This window comes from Cnephaeus nilssonii (assembly GCF_951640355.1).
Source record: "Cnephaeus nilssonii genome assembly, chromosome: 13".
In the NCBI taxonomy this organism is placed as follows: domain Eukaryota; kingdom Metazoa; phylum Chordata; class Mammalia; order Chiroptera; family Vespertilionidae; genus Cnephaeus; species Cnephaeus nilssonii.
Window position 1 is genome coordinate 24,151,802 of NC_137084.1, and position 24,781 is coordinate 24,176,582.

Consider the following 24,781-nt stretch of genomic DNA (forward strand, 5'->3'; position numbering starts at 1 on the left):
CTATATGATAGTCATTATTCCTCATTTAAAAATCCATATTTCACTTACAATGTAATTGTGTAGACTATACTTGTCAACAGTACAACAAAACATTTATTTGGCTCTTAATTTCTTTTAATAGTATTTTGAAAGGGAAAGACAAGTAGAATGTGCATTATATAAAGATGTATTTTCTTTTTAAAAAGTGTATCAGAGGTGGGTTTTGTTTTTCTTAGTTTCATATTTCATTCACATGATTTTATAGATTAACTATTTGCTTAGTATGTCTTGCCTACTCCATGAATTATCTGTGTTGTCTACATTATAAGTAGAGTCAAAGGTGAATAACAGGGAAGGGGTGTAAATTGAGGCCACTTATAAATATTTGTTTTTCCGAGTCTTAGAATATTGAAGTACCTCATTTTAAAAAGTAAAATAGTGCAATGTACATTTGCATTTCTATAGACATGAGGCAATACCCAGATAGCATATATTGCTAAAATTATACTATACTATCAATGATAATCTTAACAAATTTTAGAAGTTAAATTGAAGTGATTTAACTTAAGCAAAACATGAGTCAGATGTTTCTCATTCATCTTAAGCTTACATATGTATCACTGACTTTTTTCCATACTCTTAAAAACAGGTAATGTCAAGTGGTTTTGTTGTTAAATTTCAAAAATACTAAATGCTGTGGGATTTTTTTCCCTCTGCTTTAGGAACTTTTAGAGAGTATTTACTAGCTCAACTGAATTCATTGTTTTTAAAACACACATGGTATTTTTAAAAGTCTGATGAGATTAACCATAATTAATTTACTCTGTGCTCTATTAGCATTTAGGTTGTTTAATAAATTTTTATTTTTATATTAAGCTAATATGTATTTTTATCCTGGTGCTCATCTCTGATTATTTCCATGATAAATTCCTGTAAGTGGAATTTCTGGCTCAAGAAATATGCACTTTTTTTTTAAAGTTTATAATACATAATGCCAAGTTATACCCCTTGCCTTCATGTGATTATACCAACTTGAACTCCCATTAGCAGTTCTATAGGAAAATATGCTTTTTTCTTTTTTTTTTTAAGAAAATAATTTTCAAACACACATAGAAGTCAAAAAAAATACTATAATGAGCCCATGTACTCATCATCTAACTTTAGGAATTCTCTAATGTCTAGTCTTGAAAATACCATCTGCTTTCCTCCACCCCATATACAACAAGCACACTGGAATATTTTGAAAGAAATCTCAGATACCATATCATTTCTTCCATGTACATCTTAGTGTCTCTAAAAGAAAACACAATGCCTTCTTCATACCTAATGTCATCTAATCAGTGTTCACATTTCCCTCACTGTCTCATAAATGATTTCTTCTTACAGTTTTTTTCCTATCAATCTTCAAACAAAGCCCAAACTTTGGTTGATGTATCTATTAACACTTACTAAATCTGGGGGTCTCTCTCCCTCTTTTGTCTTTGCTAATTACTCATTGATCCTTTATCAGTTTAATAGTCATATTATCTTTTTTATATTTTTCCTTTGATTGCTAATATAGTTCAAATATTTACTTTTTTTCCAGCTATTTAAGGATCTATTTTGTTTTCTGTGAGGGACCTAGCCATCATTTGAAAATTTTTCTGGCATAATCATCTTTTGTAAAAGTGGTTACTTATAAGAGACTAAGATAGAGGTATTTATTCATTCATTCAATAGGTGTTTGCTTTGTACATTCATGGAATGGTAAGAAAGGTATGTAACTGATATAATGGAGAAGAGAAGGGAAGTAGACAGTGATGAGATCATAGGGATAATGGGGAGGAAGGAAGATCACTTAACTTACAACCTTGAGAGTCGTTGTAAGGACTTGGGCTTCTGAACAAAACAACTGTTCCAGACTGACATGATCTGAAAAAATTTCCCTTTGGCTACTGTGTTGCAAATAGATTTGTAAATCTATTCTTATAGCAAGAACTGAAACAGGAGAATACTGCAATAACCCAAGTGAAAGATGGTGGTGGTTCAGACACGGTTGGTAGCAATGGGAGTGATGAGAAGTAGTTAGATTCTAATATATTTTGAAGGTAGAGCCAACAGAATTTCCTGACAAATTGGATTTGGAATGTGAGGGAAAGAAAGGTCAAGGATGACTAAGATTTTTTAACATAGCAACTGAAAGAATCAAGTCATCTTAAAAGAGATGGGGAAGACTTCGGGTGAAACAAATTTATAGGGTGGGGGTGGTAGAAGATTAGGTGTTCATTTTGAGGCATTTTAATTTTGTCTAAGATTCATCCAGGTGGAGACATCATGTAAGCAGTTGAATAGAAGAATCTGGAGTTCAGGGGAGAAGTCTAAATTGAAATATAAATTTGAGGGTTGTTAACATTTAGATGATATTTAAAGTCATAGGGCAGGATGAGATCATCAGGGATATTAACTCTTTCCTGTAAGGTGCATGTTGCAAATGTATTCTTCAAATTTATCATTTCTCTTCAAGTTTATCATTTACTCTTACCTTTGTTTGAGATATTCATTTTAAAAACTTTTATGTAATAAAATTGGTCTTTTTTTTCTTTCTCTGCCATCAAAATCATTTTCTTCTAATTTATTTTAAAATAACAGGCAAGAATCTAACTTAATTTTTTCTAAAGAGCCTGTCATTCTTGTGTAATGTATTAACAATCCATCTTTATGGCACCTTTGTTTTACATATAGTAAGTAGTATATATAATTCTGTTTATTGGATTTCTATCATTGATAATTTATAATTTTTTATATAGCAGTGCTAATTTTCCTTTGTTATTCTTTGTTTTTAAAATGTTCTTGGCTGTCTCTGACCAAGAAATGAATCTTACAATGATTTTTTTCCAATTCCAAGAAAATAAAATATTTTCAAAAGTTTATACATTGATTTTGTTTTCACATTTTTCCATATCAAATATTCTCACTCTAGAATAGTTTGTCTCTCCATGTTCATATCTTCTTGTATGTGCCTCAGCAAAGTTTTAAGTTTTCTTCACATGTTTAGTATACACTTGTTATTAAATATATCCCTCAATATAATGTTTTAAATTTTTGCTGTGTGGACTATTTTTACTTTTGTATTTAATAAGCCTATATTCTTAAGTTGAAACTACTTTTTTAAATTTTGTTAATTTTACCAATGGCAGTACTTGATTTTGGGATAGAAATTTGACTTGAGATCTTTGCCTACAAACTACATGTCTGTTGACGTGGAGTAAAACATGAACCTATTTTGGGTCTGGAAAACAGAAAGTGCACTAGCTCACTGAGTGCCGTGCAGGATGGGGTGCTGGCAGCAAGATTTATTTATGGAACTGATAAGATTTCTGACATTAAATGAAAAGTCAAGATTTCTTCGTTATCCATCTGGAAACTCACAGTTAGTAATATTTCTGTCTCTAACCTTTCCTTTTCCAAAATTTTGCACCCCATGCCAGTGGTTTTATCTTGAAGTACAATAAAAGAAAAGATACAGGAGAGCTATAGTACAGATATTCTGATTGAATATAGAGTATTGGCTGAAGTTTAGATTTCCCCTAAAATTACTTGAGTAGAAAGAAATTTCATTTTAAAAAATAGGATACCTCTATTCTAATTCTTTAATATAATAAATATGAAGCATCAAAAGATGTTTATATAAAGGAAATACTCCATATATTTTCTAATTTGTCGACAAAGTGCAATCATTATCAATAACAACAGTAGTCATGCTTGTAGCCCTAAATATATTTCATTTGGACCCTTGTTTTGTGCACAAGACTATGTTCAGTTATTTGTCTGTAACTGCAGATGTTACTGTAAATTAAAAGGTTCTTTGCATTGCCTTTTTATTTTTATTTTCATCTTAAATAAGCATGAATACTAGGAAAATGAGATTGAGAGGAAAACATGGTATCTGCTATTTTCCACAGGGATGGGTATCAAAAAAGTTATGGTTGATTTATTACTCAGAGTGCTGGATTAATTTAAAGAACTGTTACATAATTCTTAATACATGGGGAAGCGTATTCTTTCTATAATATTTGTAAGTAACTGATATTATCTGTATAGACATTAATGCTACAATAACTACAATAGTGTCTTATGAATGCATTATAAGATGTATTAATTTGGTTAATCCAGTAGTAACTTGAGGTTATATATCTTTTAAATAGTTAAAATTTATTCACTTGTGTCATTTGCAACTATGAATTCCATGAGTCACAAGGCTGTTAAAAAGAATTCAGATTTGTGATTAGTATAATAATTGTATCAATCATTTGTAGCCCAGAAGTGTTTATTGAAATGCATATATTAATATTTGATTTCACTTTAGAACTTCGCCAACTAATTTTAATTTAGCATAGTTTCCCAAAATACCTTCTTACGCACATATTAACATGAGTTCTAGCAAAGGAAAAATCCTTGCCATTATGTTGTACCAAACCTCAATTAGATCTTATCCCATTCATCAATGTCTCCCTGTCATGAACCCTACTTTGCAGCCTCTGACTCATGTTTGCTATGTACTGCATTCTGCTTCTTATACTAACATACAGTTCTGTAAATCTTTTAAGTTTTAGAGTCTTAAGCTTTTGATAAATTAGTTCCTCTGGGCAAACTCATTCAGAACACATGATATGGGACATCAAAAAGATGACCCCACAAGACCTGCCCATTTTTTAAGAGGGATTTTTAACTCATTGATGATAAATTATCTAGTCTCTTTATTTAAAGAAACCATCTGTGGAGTATTTCAGAAAGCTAAAAAATAAATACAGACCCAATCTACCTAAGAAACCACATGAACTTGCCAGTTAATACTTGTATTTATAGAATAATGTTTCTTAAATTCAATTTAATACATATTGAGATAATTTGATGTAAGAAATGAATAACTATGGTGATGTCTACACTGGTTTCTATTTCTCTTTTCTGTCCTTTAAAAATCTACCCTTCACACTAAAATGATCTCCCTAATAGAGTGTAGACCCGTTACTAAAAGGGCCTTCAAAGGCTTTCCCAGTCCGTTGTCAGGATGCAGACTCATTTTCATATGGCACTTCGTGTCCCACCTTCTCTTAGGCACGCTTTCTATATCTTGCCTCTGTAGTTTCCAGGCTTTTCCCTCAATCTGAGTGCTGTTTCCTCTAGCTCCATCCACATAGTAATCTTGTTCATAGTCCAATTCATATACTATCTCCTTTATGAAACCTTCTTTTTAATGAGTCCTCTCCCCTTTGCCCACACATATTCTTTTGCATTTCCATTGTAATTTTTTATTCCACGGTTATAGCATACCTCCCTTCTCCCCAACAAAACTAACTTCATTGACTGTTGGAAACATTTTTTTTTAATAATTTGTTAAGTTTATTGCTCCTATCTCAATGTTTTAACTTTTATTTAACAATAGATTTCATTTATTATAATTTGAAAAAAGTCATGCCAAAAGAAATGCCTTTCATTTTTATTAATGTTTTATTTTAATAGCTTATTGAACATTTTTTTTGCCTAAGCATGGATATGTAGTTTGATTTTTAAAAAATTGAGATGCCACTATATAGCCTTTTTTACTGAACCACTTGATTTTTGTATTAAATATGAATTTAACTCATTTTAAATAGTGTATATTATATTTAACCCCCTACTAATGAACATTTAGGGTTTTTTTCACATTATTATTGTTATAAGCAACACTTCAGTAAAGTGTGTATGTGTGTATTTTACAACTTGTCTTAAGTATTTCTTTAGGCCAGTGGTTGGCAAACTCATTAGTCAACAGAGCCAAATATCAACAGTACAACAATTGAAATTTCTTTTGAGAGCTGAAAACTGACTTCTGCACATGGGCCACGAAGTTTCAGTCGCCCTCTATGTGCACGCCTGCACGTGGTATTTTGTGGAAGATCCACACTCAAGGGGCCAAAGAGCCGCATGTGGCTCGTGAGCCACAGCTTGCCAACCACTGCTTTGGCTAACCTTCTAAAAAGTAAAATAGCTAGATCAAAGGGTATGTACATTTTTAAGGCATTTGGTATGCATTGTCAAACTATTCTTCAGAAGTGCTGTAATTGTACAGTCTACCACCATTAATGGATAATTATGGTGAACATTTTTTTCTGTGCTTTTTGTTCGTTGTAGTTCACTCTGAATTAATTACCTGTTCTTTGCTTTTGCTTTAGTGTTCTGGTTTGTTTGGTTGTTTTGGGGTGTGTTTTTTATTCTTTTTTCTTTTTTTTTCTTTTTTTATTTATTTTGTAAGAGTTCTTTCCAGATTGATAGATATCTGACCACACACACACAACATGTAGACATAGACATACATATATACACATACAAGAGCTCTAAACCATTTGCCATATATGGTACCTTTTTTTCTTTCTTTTTTTTTATGATGGTTAATTTTCTGTAACCCTATTTAAATGATAAGGTTATCCATATTTTGTGCACATTTATGTTCTCTTTCCAGTAATAGGAGTGTTAGCATCTCAGTTTGGGGGAGATGAAAGGATACATTGCCTTCTATTTATATTTTGGGTCTGTAAAGAAAATTCTATACTTTTAAGTCTTCAGTATAATTATGTGCGTTATTACTTTGTATTACTTGGTTTCTTTGTCTGACTTTCCCTGGTAAATTAACAAGAGACTTCAGTTCTGCCAATGAGTATGATTGATATTATGACTTTAAGCATGTCACTTTCTTGCTGTGAGCAACAAATTATAAAAGAGAAAGTTAAATTTAAATGGCCATTAAGATCATCTAGTACTAATTCTGGTTCTGTGACTTTCCTGTTGGTCTGTAATTAGTCAGGAATTAGAACTACCATTTTAAAGTGGGAATTCAGTAAAAAATATGGATTGCTAAAGTAGGTAAGGGTTTATATTACTTGGGCCTTCCTTTTTTGTTACTAGGAAACACTGATGTGAAAGTTTTCCTCTGTAACAGGCACTTCGTTTAACATTATTTGGATGTGACTTGTTAGTAATTTAAGTCATTTCTTATAACAATTAAAAGAAAATATTTCAAAGTAAAAATATATTGATGTTTCTTAAGACTACCTTTATGAAAATAGACATAAAACCACTTTGTTTTTTCTACTTTCTATTGAGATATGTGCTGCATGACTTATAACAACCTTCTAATGTTTACCTAATATTTCTAAGACTACTGTTTATCTTAGCAGGATTGTGTAAGAAGTGGTATATGTGTCATATAATATTACATATATACTTATATTGATGTATGTAACATTTAATCTCAGGACCTATTTTAGGATAATTTTTATAATAAATAAAAATGAAAGTTATTTTTTAATATATTTTTTTTTTATTTCAGAGAGGAAGGAAGAGGGAGAGAGAGATAGAAACATCAGTGATGAGAGAGATTCATTGATTGGCTGCCTTCTGCACGATCGGGGGCATATGCCCTGACCTGTAATCGAACTGTGACCTCCTGGTTTATAGATTGATGCTCAACCACTGAGCCACTGCAGCCAGGCAAAATGAAAGTTATTTTTAAAAATCTTTTAAAAGTAAGACTATACTGACATTTCTTAAAACTACTTTTAAGACATGAAACAACTTTCTGTTTGTTTTGTTTTTTCCTACTAGAAACATTTCTGAGTCCCTAGGTATATGTGTGCATTAGACTTCTTAGAAAAAGGAATATTTGAAAGTTAGACAGAATCAAGTAGATTAGATTGTGCTCCTAGGTTGACTCAAATATCTTAAAGAACAATACAGCCAATGAATGCATTTTAGATGTTTCTCTTGAGGTACAGGCAGTCAGTTATTCTAATGTGTCCTAACATACTTCTTCATGATACTCTATATTTCATTAATAAAGTCAGAATGGTCAATGTATTACTTCTTTACATTGCTATTAGTTGATCATATTCCTTAAAAATACCAGAAATTTGGGGAGAAGAGATGGCAAGTGTCATAAACTTTGTTTACTTCATAAACCACTTAGCAAATTTAAGTTAGTGGGCCAGGCAAATTAATTCTAATTTCATTATGCTTTTCACTGTTTTTATTTTTATTTTTAGCAGATATTAATGTTTATATTATTAATATAGCACATTTTATTCTACACAATACTACACAAACAACACAAATGTTAATGTACTTACATTGTAATCCAGATAAAATTATGTTAAATTTGGACTTTACTGATGAAAATTGTATTTTTCCTCCATCTAATCCACAACTTTAGTGCTTGCATTTAGAGTTCGTTTTAAAAGTGGTTTTAATACTTAAAAGTCTTTTGAAAGGCTTCTAAAACTTGGCAGTCTCAGCACAATGTTTTTGTCTGACTTCCTTTTTAAGTCTCTCTATGGACTTACAGTAAACAAAACTTTGAAGCGGGAATCTGTAGCCATAATGCAGGAACAGATGAATAGAACACTAACCACTTTATTCTGAAATGCACATTTTCAGTTGTATATAAGATGCCTTAAAGCACCATATAAATATTTTAAGATGTTTCCTAAACTATTAATGGATAAGTATTACAAAGACTAAGATTGGATTCATTAAACAAAACGTACTGTAGTGTTTAGAAGAGAGGCTCTTTCAGCAGCCCTAATTCTGACCACTTTAAAAATCCTGGTTTGAATTGTAGCACATAATCATTTTGAAAGTTATGTTATTTGGTCATATAACCGCAGCTGCCTACCTTCTTCCCTAAACTAGGAGTTTGTTCATACATTTATAGCACTGTATATGCATTTTTGCTAAATTGTCATTTTTATGAGAACAGCTTCATGTCTCTCTTAAAACGGCAATTGGTGCATAGAATTGTTACTTCATTAACATGTGCTTTCAACTGTGTGAGGTATTAGTAAGCCTAAAAAAAATCATCTTGAATTTCAGGATAATTGTTTTAGACCTTTATAAGGAAAGTAATGCCAAAGTTATTTTTCATTGAACAGTTTCTCTCCAAGTAGGTCCCCAACTGTTCTTTATATTTGTGTTATTCTGATTTATTTGAAAATATTAATAAAAATTATGCTGATTTCTTAAAGTGACATCCTCTCTTGATTAAACCTCTGAATATTTCTCAACAAACCTATGAAGAAATTACAGTATGCATCATCTTCATATGAGATCTAAATGTGAAGTTAAAGATGGGTATAAGAAATATAATGACTAAAGCTAGATATCTTTAGGACATTTTACATATCTGAAAGCAAACTGATTAAATCCAAATATGTCTTTTATATCTTAGCGTTTTTGCTATCCTAAAGTTTATTTTTATTTCTACTATTATTCTCTATAAATTTTTCAGCATATCAAAACTACATATGCTAACATTCACATTTTACAAGTGGTTTGCCTGTTCCTGGGAGGAATTTTTCTTTATTTTGGGGACTCATAACTTTAAATTCATTCTGCCCACTTTCCACCATATTGGATAATTAATTTCCAGTGCTTGATTGATTCACATTTTTATTAGCCCTTTCAGATTTTACTATAGGTGGGTAATTGTCCTGCTTTTCTTTTGGTTATATGCTAGAGAAAACATGAGTAGGGAAGTGAGGTGGTAAGCCAGTGGAATGTGGGGCTAAATAAAGAAAAGATTTTTCCCACCTTCCTGAGGCCTAGACTATCTTAGCTCTTCTGTTGGCTTGCCTATTTCATTTCATGTTACTTGCTTGCATGTTTCAGTTAGACTTTTGAATATAAAACTATAGTTTCAGCTAGTTATCTAGCTATCCCAGAATAAACAAGAAATCTATTTTGGTCTGTTTTTTTTTTCCCCTGTATAATCCTAACATTTTATTAATTTTTTATCATATATATAAATATCTGTTGTTCTTCCTCATCCTCTGTCTTATCCCCTATTTGCTCTCTCCACCTCTACCTCCTTTAAAAACTCAGTTTATATTTTTTTAGGAAAGTAATGTCTGCACATAATTTAGAAAGCTAGCAATACTGCAATGATGGAAGTATTCCTTGACCTATTATTACTCACTATAGACCCAGTACACAAAATGTGCACTAGTAGGGTCCCTAGCAGCTGCCGGTCCACCTTCCCCCAGCCAGCCCCGCTCCCCAGTCGAACTCCCGGTGGAGGGGACAATTTGCATACTACACTTTTATTATATAGCAGTAGAGGCCCAGTGCACGAAATTCTTGTACGGGGGGTTGTGTCCCTCAGCCCAGCCTGCACCCTCTCCAATCTGGGACATCCCTCTCACAATCTAGGACTGCTGGCTCCCAACTGCTCGCCTGCCTGCCTTCCTAATTGCCCCTAACCGCTTCTGCCTGCCAGCCTGATCACCCCCTAACCACTCCCCTGCCAGCCTGATTGATGCCTAACTGCTCCCCTGCCAGCCTGTTTGCCCATAACTGCCCTCCCCTGCAGCCCTGGTCACCCTTAACTGCCCTCCCCTGCAGGCCTGGTCACCCCTAACTGCCCTCCCCTGCAGGCTTTATCGCCCCCAACTGCCCTCCCTTGCAGGCCTGGTCCCTCCCAATTACCCTCCCCTGCTGGCCATCTTGTGGCGGCCATCTTGTGTCCACATGGGGGCAGCCATCTTGTGTGTTGGAGTGATGGTCAATCTGCATATTACTCTTTTATTAGATAGGATAGAGGCCTGGTGCATGGGTGGGGGCCAGCTGCTTTGCCCTGAAAGGTGTCCTGGATCAGGGTGGGGGTTCCCTTGGAGCGTGGGGCAGCCTGGGTGAGGGGCCTGTGGTGGTTTGCAGGCCGGCCACGCCCTCCAGCGACCCAAGCAGAGGCCCTGGTATCTGGTATTTATTTACCTTCTACAATTGAAACTTTGTAGCCTGGAGCGGAGACAAGACTCCTACTTGCCCCGTGGCCTCAGCCATTTTTGTTGGGATTTATTTATCTTCTATAATTGAAACTTTGTAGCCTTGAGTGGAGGCCTGGGCTGGCCAGGGTATGCGGAAAGCTTGGCTTCCTCCATCTCCGGGGGCAACCCAAGCCTCCTGTTCACTCCATGGCTGCAGCCATCTTGGTTGGGTTAATTTGCATACTCGCCCCTGATTGGCTGGTGGGTGTGGCTTGTGGGTGTAGCGGATTGATGGTTAATTTGCCTATTACTCTTTTATTAGATAGGACTAGGGGCCCAGTGCATGAATTCATGCACCTTGAAAGGAACTGTGGGCTAGGAAGTTGCGAGGCTGTGGTAGGCACAGGGGCGAGTCTTGGCCCGTCCTCCGCGCCCCCACCCAGACCCTCCCACCATGCCCCCGGTCACCTGTCTGCCTGCAGCCCCGCTCCCACTGCCGCCACTCCCGCCACCGCCACTCCCGCCACCGCCACTCCCACACGCTGATGGCACTGCTCACACCTGCTGAAGGCACTATTGGGGCCAGCGCCAGCAGCGGGTGTGAGCAGGGCCAGCGCCTTCAGCGGGTGTGAGCAGCAGCTGCTGCCCTGATCGACCCTCAAGAGCAAGGGTAGGTGGAGAAGCCCTCAGGGGAGATCAGGGACAGCACCGCCACTCGCACCCGCTGATGGCTCCAAGCTATTAGGACCGGCACCGGGTACCAACAGCGGGTGTGAGCGGTGGCTCTGGCGCCAGCAGCAGGACCTCAGCACACAGGAGCAAAGAATTTTCAGTATCCACCAGAGGCTCCACGCAATGACAGCTACTGGAAACCTGTCTTCGTCTGGTGCCCTACTCACCTGCTCCACCATCCCACCACAGCTGATGCATGCCATGTTCCACACATGCCCCCTGGTGGTCAGCGCATGTCATAACGACCAGTTGTTCGGTTGTTCCGGTTGTTCTGCTGTTCAGTCTATTTGCATAATAGCCTTTTATTAGATAGGATTCCTAATTCTGAGTCTCCTTTTAGCTGTTTCTTCTAATTTTTTCTCTTAATTTCTGGATTTCAAATTTATACTGCTAATTCTTGTTAGTCTTTTTCCAATTTTATACATCTACTTATTTTTATGTTGGAAAAGATTTATTACATTACATATGCATTTCCTCTCTTGCCCCATCTTGCCAAAATGTTTTTCATCTTCTTTTAAGTAAATCTCTAGAGTTTATTCAAGTTAATATTGTTCCCTATTGAGTAAGGAAGTGTTAAAGTCTCTTTCCTGTACAGCTTTAAGGTTTCTGTATGTAGTGTTTACTTTTGTTCCCATCTTCTTTCTTATTCTCTCTTATTTTCAGAAATGCATCCTCCAGTAGATTCTGGATAATTGGTACATAGGAGGTAAATTTTTTTTGAGACAATGCATTTATGGCAGTATCTTTATTTTCTGATTATTTGTCAGGGTATAGAATTCTAGGTTAGAAATAATTTTCCTAAGTACTGAGAAAATATTGCTACATTAACTTCTAGATTCGAGTGTTGCTCTTAACTGTTGTGCTGTTTTAATTCATCAGATAAGAGTGAATATGCATGTGACTTTTTCCTCCCTGAAAGATTTGGGGATCTTTCCTTTATCCTTAGTATTCTGAAATGTCACAACAATATGCCTTGTTGTTGGTCTTTTTTAATTCATTAGAATAGACTAAAATCTGTGGGCCTTGCTCTCTGGAAACCTTTATCTTTTTACTCTGAGAAATTTTCATATATGTATTTATGCACATACACATACTTACATACAAATGCATATATACATATTTTTCCCTTCTTTCTATTCTTTGGAACACTTATTAATATGATATTGGATCTCCTGAATTCATCCTCTACTTCTGTTTTCTGTCTTCTGGTATCTGTTTTGTTCTTTCTGGGAGATGAGTCCTCAACTTTATCTTAAAACCTTTATTTTTTATTTTCCCCCTTCATATTTTAAATTTTTAAGAACATTTATGTTTCCTTTTATTTTTTCCTATGTGTAATTATAAGTTCTGCTTATCATATAGAAAGAAATCCCATCAAATATCTAGTGACTGTGTTCTCTCTCTCTCTCTCTCATATATATATATATATATATATATATATATATATATATATATATATATCTTCAAAAAAATAGTCAGTGTAGGGAAAACCTAAAAATGCCCGTCTTTTTTATTGTTATGGTTTATCTAAAAAGAACCCTTTGATTTCCCATTTAGGGGATATGTAAGCACAGCTACCAATATTTTAGAGAAGTAGGAGAAAAAATCTATATACATTCATTACTGAGAAATTACTTAATCCCCCTAGTGTCAGCTATGTGTATTGGCCACAAGGCAACCTTTCCAGAGGGTAAAACCTTAGTTCTTTTAAAGGGGTGACGCAAGAGTAGTCACTTGGAAGTATAGGTGATGATGATGTGGTCAGGGGAACCTGACTACTTTCTTGTACAGACTTTCAACCCATTCTTCAAATTTAGCTCCACCCTGTGCTCTCATAAACCACCTTATGCCTTCAATTCCTATGAATTTTCTGAGGCTTTAAAAAGCCGGGGGCTTCCTTCCTCCCACCCCAGATATTAAAATGTGGTTTTTTTTAAAGAATATAAAATTACTCAGACTTTTTTCAACCATAGCTTGTATTTTAATGGATTAATGGATTGTGCCATATTTACTTCTGCTCTGTTTTCTATGACTACCGTTCTGTCCCGTCCCCCCCCCCCCCCTTTTTTTTAATTTTTATTTTTGGCTTACAGGGTCTGTACGTGTATGCTTTGATATGTTTTTGGTGCCTTTTTTTTTTTTTCCAAAATTGGCATCATGCTGTATATAAAATTTGTATACTGCTTCATTTAATGAACATTTCCCTATATCATCAAATAATCTGTAAAATATGGCTTGAAATAACAGTGTAATTGTGAATGCTCCATGTTTTATTTAACCATTTTCTTAAAATTGATTTAATTTCCCCTATGGTAGGGACTTGACATTGTGGAGTGGTGAAGAATGTGGCATCTGGATTATTAGAAATTCTAGCCAGAGTCTCTATACCAGCTCTGTCATTCTCTTATGTTATCCTTTAATTGATCCAGTGAGTTTACTCTGTGCTGCTTATTAATATATTTTTGCCTATTACTTGCTGATAATCAAGTAGAAATTAAGGTTCAGAAATAGGGGGAAATGTTTTTCTTTTCATTGATCTAACAGCCCAGGGAAAGTAGAAAGGGAGCTATAGCCACAAGTAGTCTCAGCTAGAAACTAGCTCTTTGTCCAAAAGGTTTTTATTTGTGTGTGGTGTGGACACCAATGCTGGGAGCAAGGTGCACGGTATTGGGCACTTTCTGTTCAGTGTTCCTTTCAACACTGAGACACCTGGGTTGGGACTGAATCTCTGGCCTCTTTGTGTTGCTGCTAATATTCAGATATTGACATTTTGCTGTATCCCATAGCTTTGTCTCCCCCCTTCTCCCCTACTGCACCTACTCCCCATCCCTGTTCCTGACTTAAGGGACTTTAGTAACATTCTGCAGATGTCTTTTACTTAACTCCCAGCGGTCCCACTTAAAGGATGAAATGGGGAAATACTGTAAGTTATTCTCCACACCTTTCTTTTCCCAGTTCTAGGTACACAATATCCTTATAAAGTTGTTGGATATACAAATGATACTCTTCCCTTATTATCAACATAAGGGCAGGTTTTCTCCTATATCTACTATATGGTCATTTTAAAGGGAATCTAGAAGGGGAGCTAGATGCCTCTACTCGGGTTACCATCTTGGCTAAAATTGGTTGTCTTTTTCATAGTTTACCTTCATATCCCTTTTGTTTCTAAAGCAAAACAAATAAGATGAAGCCAACCAAATGCTAGTTCTTCTAGTGAGAAATTCTTCAGGTATTCAGTGCCTTTCTATCATCCTCCCCTATAAAAAAAGAGAAAAGGTTCTAATACTATGTAAATCAAATAGTATTTTATCATTACAGGACCACATTTTGCATTTTCAAGCTTTACTGTATATATATTAAAATGTGTTGATTCCTTTTTAAGGAATTGAATGAAATAATTACAAGGTTTTAGGAGTGGAGCAATCAGTTCTTATATATGAAGTCATAGTATGTCTATATCTGGAATGGGAGATAATCTGTTTCAGTTATTTGAAGATGTCTAGAGATGAATTTGCAGAGAATGTATTAACTTAAATATTCCCCTCTCACTTCCCCTCACAACTTCCTAGGAGCCAAAGTCCATTTTTATTACCTTTTCTTTTATCTGCAACCCTTGTTCTGGAACTATTTTCTACGAGCCCCACTCTTCTTTCCTTTTCCCTGTCCTATCATGGAAATGACACCCAAATAAGAAATCATATCATCAAACCCCAAATGGTATCTGCTGCCTCTAAGTCCATGAGCATCTAAACTAGAGGGAAGAAAGCAGATTCCAATACACCTGTATTTACTTAAATCAGAGCTTCTCAATAAAGGACAGGACCTCAAGCCTGTTGAGTTGAGGTGGGGAACGGGTTTCAGTAACAAGAATGCCAATTTTAAGGAAATGACATTTAGGACCTTTAGAACTTTTGTAATTATGCATGTGGGGAATGGTTCATGATATCATGGAAAGTGGTCAATTTCTGTTGTTTATGTTGTGTAAAATTAATAAACCCTACTCCTTTGTGTGAACTTCCTTCTTCTTATCTTTGTTCCTGATTGTTAGGCCACTACTCACATCTACACTAATAAAAGAGAAAGATGCAAATAGACCATACCTCCACGACACCCATCAGACAATCAGGAGTGAGTATGCAAATTAACCCAACAAATATGGTGGGTTAATTTGCATACACCGGTGCCAAGCGGCTGGGGGTGGGGCGGCTCCAAGCAGCCTGGGTCCCGGGGACGGGCGCCAAGCCTGCCACGCCCGCAGGCTCCCGGGACCATTGCCGGCCCTGGGAGGCGAGGGCAGCCATGCAGCTTGACTGTGCAGACAGCAGGGCCTGCTAGGCCATCACCAGGCAACCCAGGAGCAGGCAAGTGCAGCCCGCAGGCAGCACCCAGCAGGGCCTGCTTGCCAATCATCATGTGGAACAGGCAGGCCCCACAGAGAGCAGAGAACCATGGGGAGTGGCCCTAAGCCATCAGTAGGACATTCCCTGAGGGCTCCCAGATTGGAGAGGGTGCAGGTCGGGCTGAGGGACCCCCCGACCCGTGCACAAATTTCAAGCACCTGGCCTCTAGTATGTGTATGTCACTGGATATGTTCTGGATTTACTTTATATAGTTTTTTATTAAAGCACCCTTTCCACCTCTCTCCATTACTACTGCTGCATCACTAGCCCATGCTCTCGTTAGTTCTTGCCCGAGCTATAGCAATAGCCTTCTTACTGATTTCCCTGTTTTCTCTCTTGCCCATTCATAGTCTGTTCCCCACACAATAAGCAGAACAATGTTTTTAAAAACATAAATCCAAGCCCTCATCTTGTCCATAGACCCTAACACTGCATGGCTGCCTCTCCTTTCTCCTCTCCCTCGAACTCACCGCACCTTAGTCACACCAGCCTTCTTTCTTTCCCTGCAGCTCAACAAAGTCATTTTGCACTTTGAGAATAATAGAGTCTTGGCTAAAATTGGTTGTCTTTTTCATAGTTTACCTGAACTGGACTCCCTTGTTCTGAAAGTTGTAACTATATGATTTCTTTTCTCATTTAAAGGCGCTATAATCAGCCTCCAGGTTCCTCCTTTATCGGTTCCACTTTACAGACACAAGAATTACAGAATCTTGTTAGATAATATTTTCCCAGGCTGCATCAAGTGAAACTACAACTGCCCCACGCCTGCTCTTCTGGAAAGTTACTGTATATCCTCTATGGAAAAATACAGCAAATCTCTTTTATAGACTTCGAGCTAGCATATTAGATGGTTCTCACAGTTTATTAAAATGTACAGTAAAATGTATAGTGCCCGGCACTCTCCAGCTTGTTATACCCACTTAAAGTGCTCCATTACCTAACTAGCTAGAGGAGAATAATGATTTATTACATTTTATAAATTATATTAAAAGTGAAATATCAGTTGTTGATTGTGTTCTTTTCATTTTCGTGGATAAGTGGAGTCACAGTGGATTTACTGTTCAGTTTGTATTTACATCTTTAAATCTTGTTTGGGCTCTGGTTATCTCCTGAATCTTTCTTAGCAATAGTCAACCTACCATCCTGATTGACCATCTATTTTCTGTTTCTTTTTGTTATTTTATCTGTATTAAATATCTGAGAAGATAAAAATAAAGGAACTATCTGGATTTGTATTTTATACATGCTGTATGTCTGTAGCATTTTTTCTTCCAGGCCCAGTAAAACAGTGGTATTTGAATCCACATTAACTTTCCATCTCCATGTTTCTCCTTCAAGTTATCTCCTGCCAGGAAAGCAGAATTATAGCTAAAGATATATCATTGTAGCATTACTGTTGCTCTCACTGACAATTGCTACTCAGTCTGATCATAACAAAATTTGATATTGGGTGCACACTTACATTATCCCAGAGAACAAGTAGATAATTCTTCAGTGTCCCATGGCAGAACCCCCATGTTCACACTCTTTACAAGCAATAGAGAAGAATGGTCTACCGTCGTGGAAATGTGCCCAGCGCCACTCCATAGATTCTCCCTCTCTAGATATGTGAAAGCAGATAGTAACTCTGGGTGACCCTCATCCCTTGGGATTTCATGTTTCATTGTGTTCTAAGTTAAATAACACATGTGCCTACTTTAACAGTACCTTTGGTTTATGGTACAGTTTATCATCAGCCTTGATAAACTGGATATCCTATTAACTCAAAGTGAGACATTATTTTAAATAAGTTTTAACTGTGAGTTTTAGCTATTGATGGAATACTGGAAAGTCAGTGACGACTTTCCCTGTGAAGTAGTAATGCTAACAGTTGAAGCTTGTTTATATTCCTAGAGCCTTTCTTTGAACCCTAAGTATTTTATAGGTATTAACTAATCCTAGGAAATTCTCTTTACATAAAAAGGCAGTGTCTCCTTTTCTTTAGGGGGGTATTAATGCCCACGCTGCCTAAGTGAGTTGCCCAAGGTCACTCAGTGAGTTGTTGGTAAAGCCAGAAATAGAATCCAAGTCTCCTGACTCCCAATTCAGTTCTCTATCCTCGCTATAGTTTTCTATCCTCTATATACCCCTGCTGCCTCTCATGGGAAAAGAAGTTAATCTTCCAGCTATTAATAGCCACCAAATTGGTGGTAGCAGCACAGTGGAGAAAAGTAACTGTCTTTATACTGCAGCATTAGTATAAAAATATCTGGTAATGGAAAATTTGACAAATGTCATGTTAAAGGTAGTGGAAAATTATTTTAAGATCTGGATCTCATTTATCTAGTTCTCAGAAAAGTAAAATTTCTTAGTAGAACAGGGATCATATTTTTCTTCCTGTTTTTAAATTGTATTTCCTAGAGGTAATTGTCAACCTAGCCATAGCAGAGCCTATTGTCAACTAACTTAAAAAGAATAATGCATGTAGTGATGGTGATTGCTATAAGTATATTTTCTAACTTGGAAAGTTTGAATTGCTTTATTGAAATACTGTATCACACTAATTTTATTCGGCTTTCAGTGTTAATGTTATATAATAAAGCAAATATAATATCAGTTGAGAATTTTATTGCATGATTTGAAAACATGGGCAGAAGTGCATGTTATAGTTTCTTCCCTGGACAGTACACTGCAAAGTTACTTCATGTGTTATCATAAAGTTCACCAGAATGAAATAGGCAGAGCAGAAAAAATAGTTAAGAAATACGATATATAGGCACACTGCAGCTGATCAATTTATTGTTATGTATGTAACCAGGTCATTACTCTGTATATTAAAAAAAAAAAGGTGCTTGAGGTGTTTATGTACTTAAATATTAAAACATGTCTAGTATGGTGGGAATTTACACCTGAGTTTAAACAAAACAATATTTCTCTTAATTTTGAACCAATAAACAAGAACTCTCCTACTAAAAATCTATACATTATTTTTCTATTTAAAGATTACTATAAGTGCTTAATTAGAAGAATCACACGGTCAGAATTATGTGTAAGTGTAAGAGAGGTGGGATTGGTGGAGATTGGAAAATGCAAGGAAAAGGTAAAAAAAATATATATATATCTTGTTATTTGAGACCCAGGTGACTGAAAATGTAGTGGCAAGAGAATAATTACAAATAAGGGAGTATAGAATATGAAAACTAGAGGGTCGAGTACATATCCCTGGGAAAATGTATACATTTACTGGATGGAGGAAACAGAAAGTAACACATGCTGGAGAAGTAGTAGGGAGATCATTTTGAAAAGCTACAGAAGTAGGATTAGGGCCTAGAAAAGTTTATTAAACTTGGTACAAGCATTTGGGAGGCTTGCTTTTACAGAGGGATAAAGGTCAAATAAGAGTACTCTGAACTCTTCAAATTAGGTTTATTTATCTTTAGTATTAATCTAATTTTTGCAAGCCTGTGAATTATTATGATACAGGAAATAAGCCACCAGAATGCTTAATTAATTACTATGTGGTATAGTTACAGGTACAATCCTTTCATTCACCTTGGATTTCATTGGTTATTGCATTCTCTTTGCTTTAGACTAGACATTCACTCAATTAGTAATAAACTGGTGATATTTTACCATAGAACAAGTTATAATACTCAATGCCTAAAAATGTTGCATACTTTATTGTTGTCTTAAGCTGAAATCAAACATGAAAGCTGGAAATTGCTTGTGAATTTTATTGAAATTACTTAGAAATTTGTTTTCATGATTATTCAATATTTCAAGATAGCTATATCTATGAAGTAATATTTATATTAGCCATATGTTATTTATTTTCTGTAATAGAATCTCTATAAAGTTATTAGCAATAAATGATTTTTATTTCCTTTCTAACTTATTATCTTTCAAATTTTTATGATTTGGCAAAAAATGTGCTTTATCATCAGTGTTTTGTTTTGTTTTAATCCTCACAAGGATATGTCCTTATATGAGAGAGAGAGAGAGAGAGAGAGGCAGAGGCAGGCATCTATCAGTTGCCTTCTGTACATGACCTGACTGGGAATCGAACCTGTAACCTTTTGGAATATGGGACAACACTCCAACCATCTGAGCCACCCAGCCAGGGCTTGGTCATATTTTTTTTAACTAATGGGATTATTGGAAAACTTTACACAATGCAATATACAGATGATGTATCATTGAAACGTACACTTGAAACCTATATAATCTTATTAACAGTGTCACCCTAATTAATTTAAAAAACTATTTGGGCAACATTATTGAGATTCTTTTTAATTTTGTTGAACAGGCACATCTTCAAGTGAATCTAATCTGCTTAACAGTCCTTCACAAAAAAGAACTCGAAGAAAACTAATGTCTTCTCCCTTGAAAACAGAACCTACCCAAAAGTCTGCACTGTCTGAAAGTATACAGCTCAATGATTCTTTCAGCCAAGAACTTCAGCCTATTGTGTATACCCCAGAAGGCTGCAGAAAACCTTTGCAAAATCCATCTACAGTGACCTTATTAAAACCATCGTCTTGTACTACGAGTTTTCAGGCCATCGGCTCAAATATATACAGTGAGAATTCTCTGAAAATATCATGTGAAGTAGATCTCCCTGTCAGCAGGAGAAAAGAATGTAAACAGGAGGATTTGGACTCTATGTTTACTATATGTGAAGACACCAGGAGATTGAACAGCAAATTACCTGAGCAACAGTCGGTATCAAACAATAACATTGTACAAAGGTATAGAAAAAGAGTACTTGTTGACTTTTGTCCTTTTTTTGGTAACCTTGAAACTATTAGCTTTTTTTCCTCCTTTAGCTATATTTGAAGTGTATTTCATATATCAATTTTAAAGTCTTTAATTTGATATCTTAAATTGAGGGACCCTCTTTAGGCTTGAAGAGACCTTAACATATATATGTAGTTTGTTCTTCATGCTGAAATCAGGCTACAAGCCATCATTGAAAGATTACCATGCTGATTATTATTCACTAATATCTTCAATACAGGAAATTTCACAATTTCTATTGATGTTTAGCAAACCTCAGCATGTTCTGAAATAGTCTTACGTCTAAGGTATGGTTGACTACATGTCATCCAAGCACACATACCCTTCTCATTTCATCTGTATTATCACAACTAATCTAAATATGGGGAGAATGACACCTTCACCTTTTTCTGCTGTTCAAAATGCAGAAATCTGTCTATGATGTAAAAGTGAGAAAAGAAAATCCCAGAGTAAGCAAGGGAAATTTTATAATATAATGTTTTCCTCTATATAGTAATATGAAATGGTATTCCAGTTACATAAGTGGATGGCCCCACTCCGTAGTACAGATCAAATTGCTTTTTATTTTTTGTTGATATACAGGCTTGCCCCTGCCTCATTCTCAGCGAAACATCCTCTGCCTGTACAAAGCATAGTACCATCCTACATGGCCATGACCGCTGCTGCCAAAAGGAAACGGAAATTAACAAGGTACGATTAAACATGAGCTGGCTCAGACTTCATATTTACATAAGATCACCTTTATCCTTTGTTTCCTGCAGTTCTTCTTTATTTCTTATAATTAAACTGTTAATCCATATTTAAGCGTACATATAATAAATTTCTCTGAATGCAACACTGGATTTATATTATCAAAGGGAGATCTTGATAAAGCCAAGTATTTCACTTGACATTTGCATAAAGTATTCCATGTTTCAGATTATTAAAAATAAATTTAAAGTCCCTGGCCTTCAAAAATGTCATTTAATTTTAACTTCTGGTACAATTTTTATTCATTTGGTATGTTTCCTTTTAGACATTACCGAATTTATTATGTTCTAAAATTACATTATTTTAATGGGTTTTAATATATGGCTGAAATATAATGAGTAAAGAGACTTCTAGCTATGACACTGTAGCTTGTATTGATCCAAGCTACCCATCAAAAAACGTTTATGAAAGTTGATAAAATACAACTAGTAGCTGCTTGACTGGCACTGAAGAATAACCAAGGCAGCCAGGATTTGAGTGTTTCAGATCCCAGAGAAAAGGAAAATAAGCTGTAGAGAGCCTGACCTTCTCTGCCTCTTTTCCTTTTAGCACTTAACAATTTGTGGCATTATGTGGAGGCCAAGCATAAAATGGGAGCCTGCAGGTTATCAGCCATCTCACTGCCCTAGGGACACAGAATCCTTGTGTGTAGCTTTTGCCCTCCAGATATTTATTTGCCAAGTTTTAAACTCTGTGAAGTAAGAGTTCAAGAAATCAAGCTGAAGGTAGCTGCTAAGAGACTAACATATTAAGCCAAGTTTGGACATTCTTATGAGACTAGGACACAAGAATTCTTGTTCCAGAGTCATCATGGAGAAAGAGCTGTTAGACACCAGGATTTTATTTGAGATCCCTGAAGGTCTGTAGTCCAAGAGTAGGGCAAACTGGAAATAGACCCATTCTTAAAAGCCTAAAACAGACCTTACACCAGCTCAGTCCCTTTTCGGATTAAGGTGATCTATTCTGCCTGCTTGCCAGAAGAAAATTATGGTTTTTCATACACTATGTTTAGTACTGAAGCAAAAATTCCGAAGTATGCCAGGAGACACCAGGACCAAATGACTGAAAATCAAGAGAAGTAAAATTAGAGAGGCAGTGATCTGTAGTGATGCAGATATTGAGATTATCAGATAGGGAACTTTAAAATTTGAACTGTGATTAACAAAATGTTGAACAAAATAGATGATAATTTTCCAAAGAACTATATTCTATTAAAAATTAATCAAATGTGTACTCTAGAACTGAATAAATAGAATTATTGAAATTAAGAACTCAATAAACTATTTTTAACAGATTAGGCACAGCAGAAGAGAGTTGATTGAACCAGAAGATAGATTGATAGAAAAAAAAAAAAAGCCTAACCTATGTACAAAAGGATAAAAAGATAGAAAATATAGAGAAAACTGAAAGAAATATGGAGCACAAGGAAAAATTTAGGATACAAGGAAAATGAAATAAGGGACACCTGTGTGTATTTTTTAAGTTCCAGAAAGAAATAAGAAAAAGAATGGTGGAAACTAGTATTTGAGAGTATGTTGACTAATAATTTTCCATAACTGACAAAAGATAATTCACAGATTCAAGAACCATTGCAAACCACAAGCAGCACTCGTATAAAGAAAAATATACCTTTGTACATAACAGTAAAATAGCTAAAAATCAAAGGCAAGGAAAAAATTGTAAATACACTGAGTTATATGACATAAAGTCCATTTTATATAGTCTTTACATCCTGCAACATTAAATGCAGTGATGAGATAGTTATATTTTAAAATGGGTCTGGCTTACTCTCCCTTTTATTTTGACATGTGGTTGTGGGGAAAAGAGTGTAAGATCTTAAACTTAAACCTCTTTTTAAGTTTCTCATTTTCCACCATGGACCTAGTCTCATCTGGGCTAATGTAAACAGATTTACAAAAAGCCTGTTTATTTGTCCCCCATAGGGTATCATCTCATAGGTTCATTTAGGATGTACCCTTTTCCCTCCAACCAAAGTACAACAGGCCTTTGGAATATGTGCACTAAAAACTCATGGATTGTTTTTTTCTGAATGTCTGCCTATCTGTGACATTTTAAATTTTGTATTTTGCTATGGCACAAATTTGAATTGTGTAATTTGTCTGGCTCGTGTATGGGAATCATTCACCTTCATCTGTGACTAATTTGTGTTTTCATCCATCTAACCACTAATTTTCATTGTGTTGATTGTGTTATTTCAATTAATTAATGTTGGTGACTTCTTGTTCTTCGCTGGTAGCATCCTCTGTTGTGTTAATTTAGATGTGGCAAAAGTTTATAGCTACGAATATTTTTAAACTGTAAACATAGTCATTATCAAAATCAAAAGTCCAGGTATGTAATGTGTATTTGGAGTGCTTTTAGATGTTACCAGGCTTCCACATGAGCAACTAATATTGTGAAATAATATTAAAGAACACATAAAGAGCCAAAACCGGTTTGGTTCAGTGGATAGAGCGTCAGCCTGAGGACTGAAAGGTCCCATGTTTGATTCCGGTCAAGGGCACGTACCTTGGTTGTGGGCACATCCCCAGTGGGAGGTGTGCAGGAGGCAGCTGTTCGATGTTTCTAACTCTCTATCTCTCTCCCTTCCTCTCTAAAAAATCAATAAAATATATTTTTTTTTTTAAAAAAGAACACATAAAGAAAGTAAGATTTCTCATAGCCTATTAATTGCTCTGTTACATTCCCTCTGGTATCTGTAATTAGATCCTGGCATTAACTATGGTTAAAAGAGATTAATGGTAGAAATGTACATAATTACCTTTTTTTCTTCTTTTTCTCCAATTAAATCTACATGAGCTTGAAAGTAATAAACTCTGGTATTTTCCACTTAGCAGCTTTATGTACATGTTTAGGTGTGTTTATATTCTAATATAATTTTTGAAGGTGAAAAAGAAAAGGATCCATGTATTTAGTTATTTTATTTTTTGAGTATCAGTTTTTCTCTCTGAAAAAAAAAAATTATAGTCCAAAAGCACTGAATATTCAAAAAACCTACCAGCCTGGATTTTTTAGTTACTAGTTAAATGAGAATATTAAATTTTTAATCATTTTAATTTATTTAATATCACGGTAGCAGACTATTTTAACTAAATCAGTCTACCAAAGACATAAATACAATATATACATATGTAAAATTTTACTTATAAATTAAATTAGAGTTTTTGGGTTTTGTTTGCTTTATGTTTCTTTGATTGGTTGTTTTGTTTGTTTGTTTTGCAATCTTTCTCAACATCCCGAAATGGTCTCACTCCTTCCCATACATTTTTGGTTTATTTTGAAAGATGTCTAATAATTTCAACTAGAAATTATCTCAGCTGAAAGAATATGAGATGCTTTATGTCTGTTAAG

General features: G+C 35.4%; 1 protein-coding gene across 3 annotated transcripts in view; it reads left to right on the top strand.

The window, feature by feature from the left end:
* Positions 1–24,781, top strand: part of KIF18A (kinesin family member 18A) — a gene marked incomplete at its 3' end in the record, with an annotated part of 76,453 nt that overhangs the window by 47,040 nt on the left and 4,632 nt on the right. For 2 of the 3 annotated variants that reach the window (XM_079788884.1, XM_079788883.1), the window contains 2 exons: positions 20,169–20,610; positions 21,242–21,349. In XM_079788884.1, the coding sequence (XP_079645010.1) occupies positions 20,169–20,610; positions 21,242–21,349 (550 nt within the window). Of the gene's footprint in view, positions 1–16,525; positions 17,949–20,168; positions 20,611–21,241; positions 21,350–24,781 lie in introns of those variants that run through there. The other variant, XM_079788885.1, reaches the window with a different exon arrangement.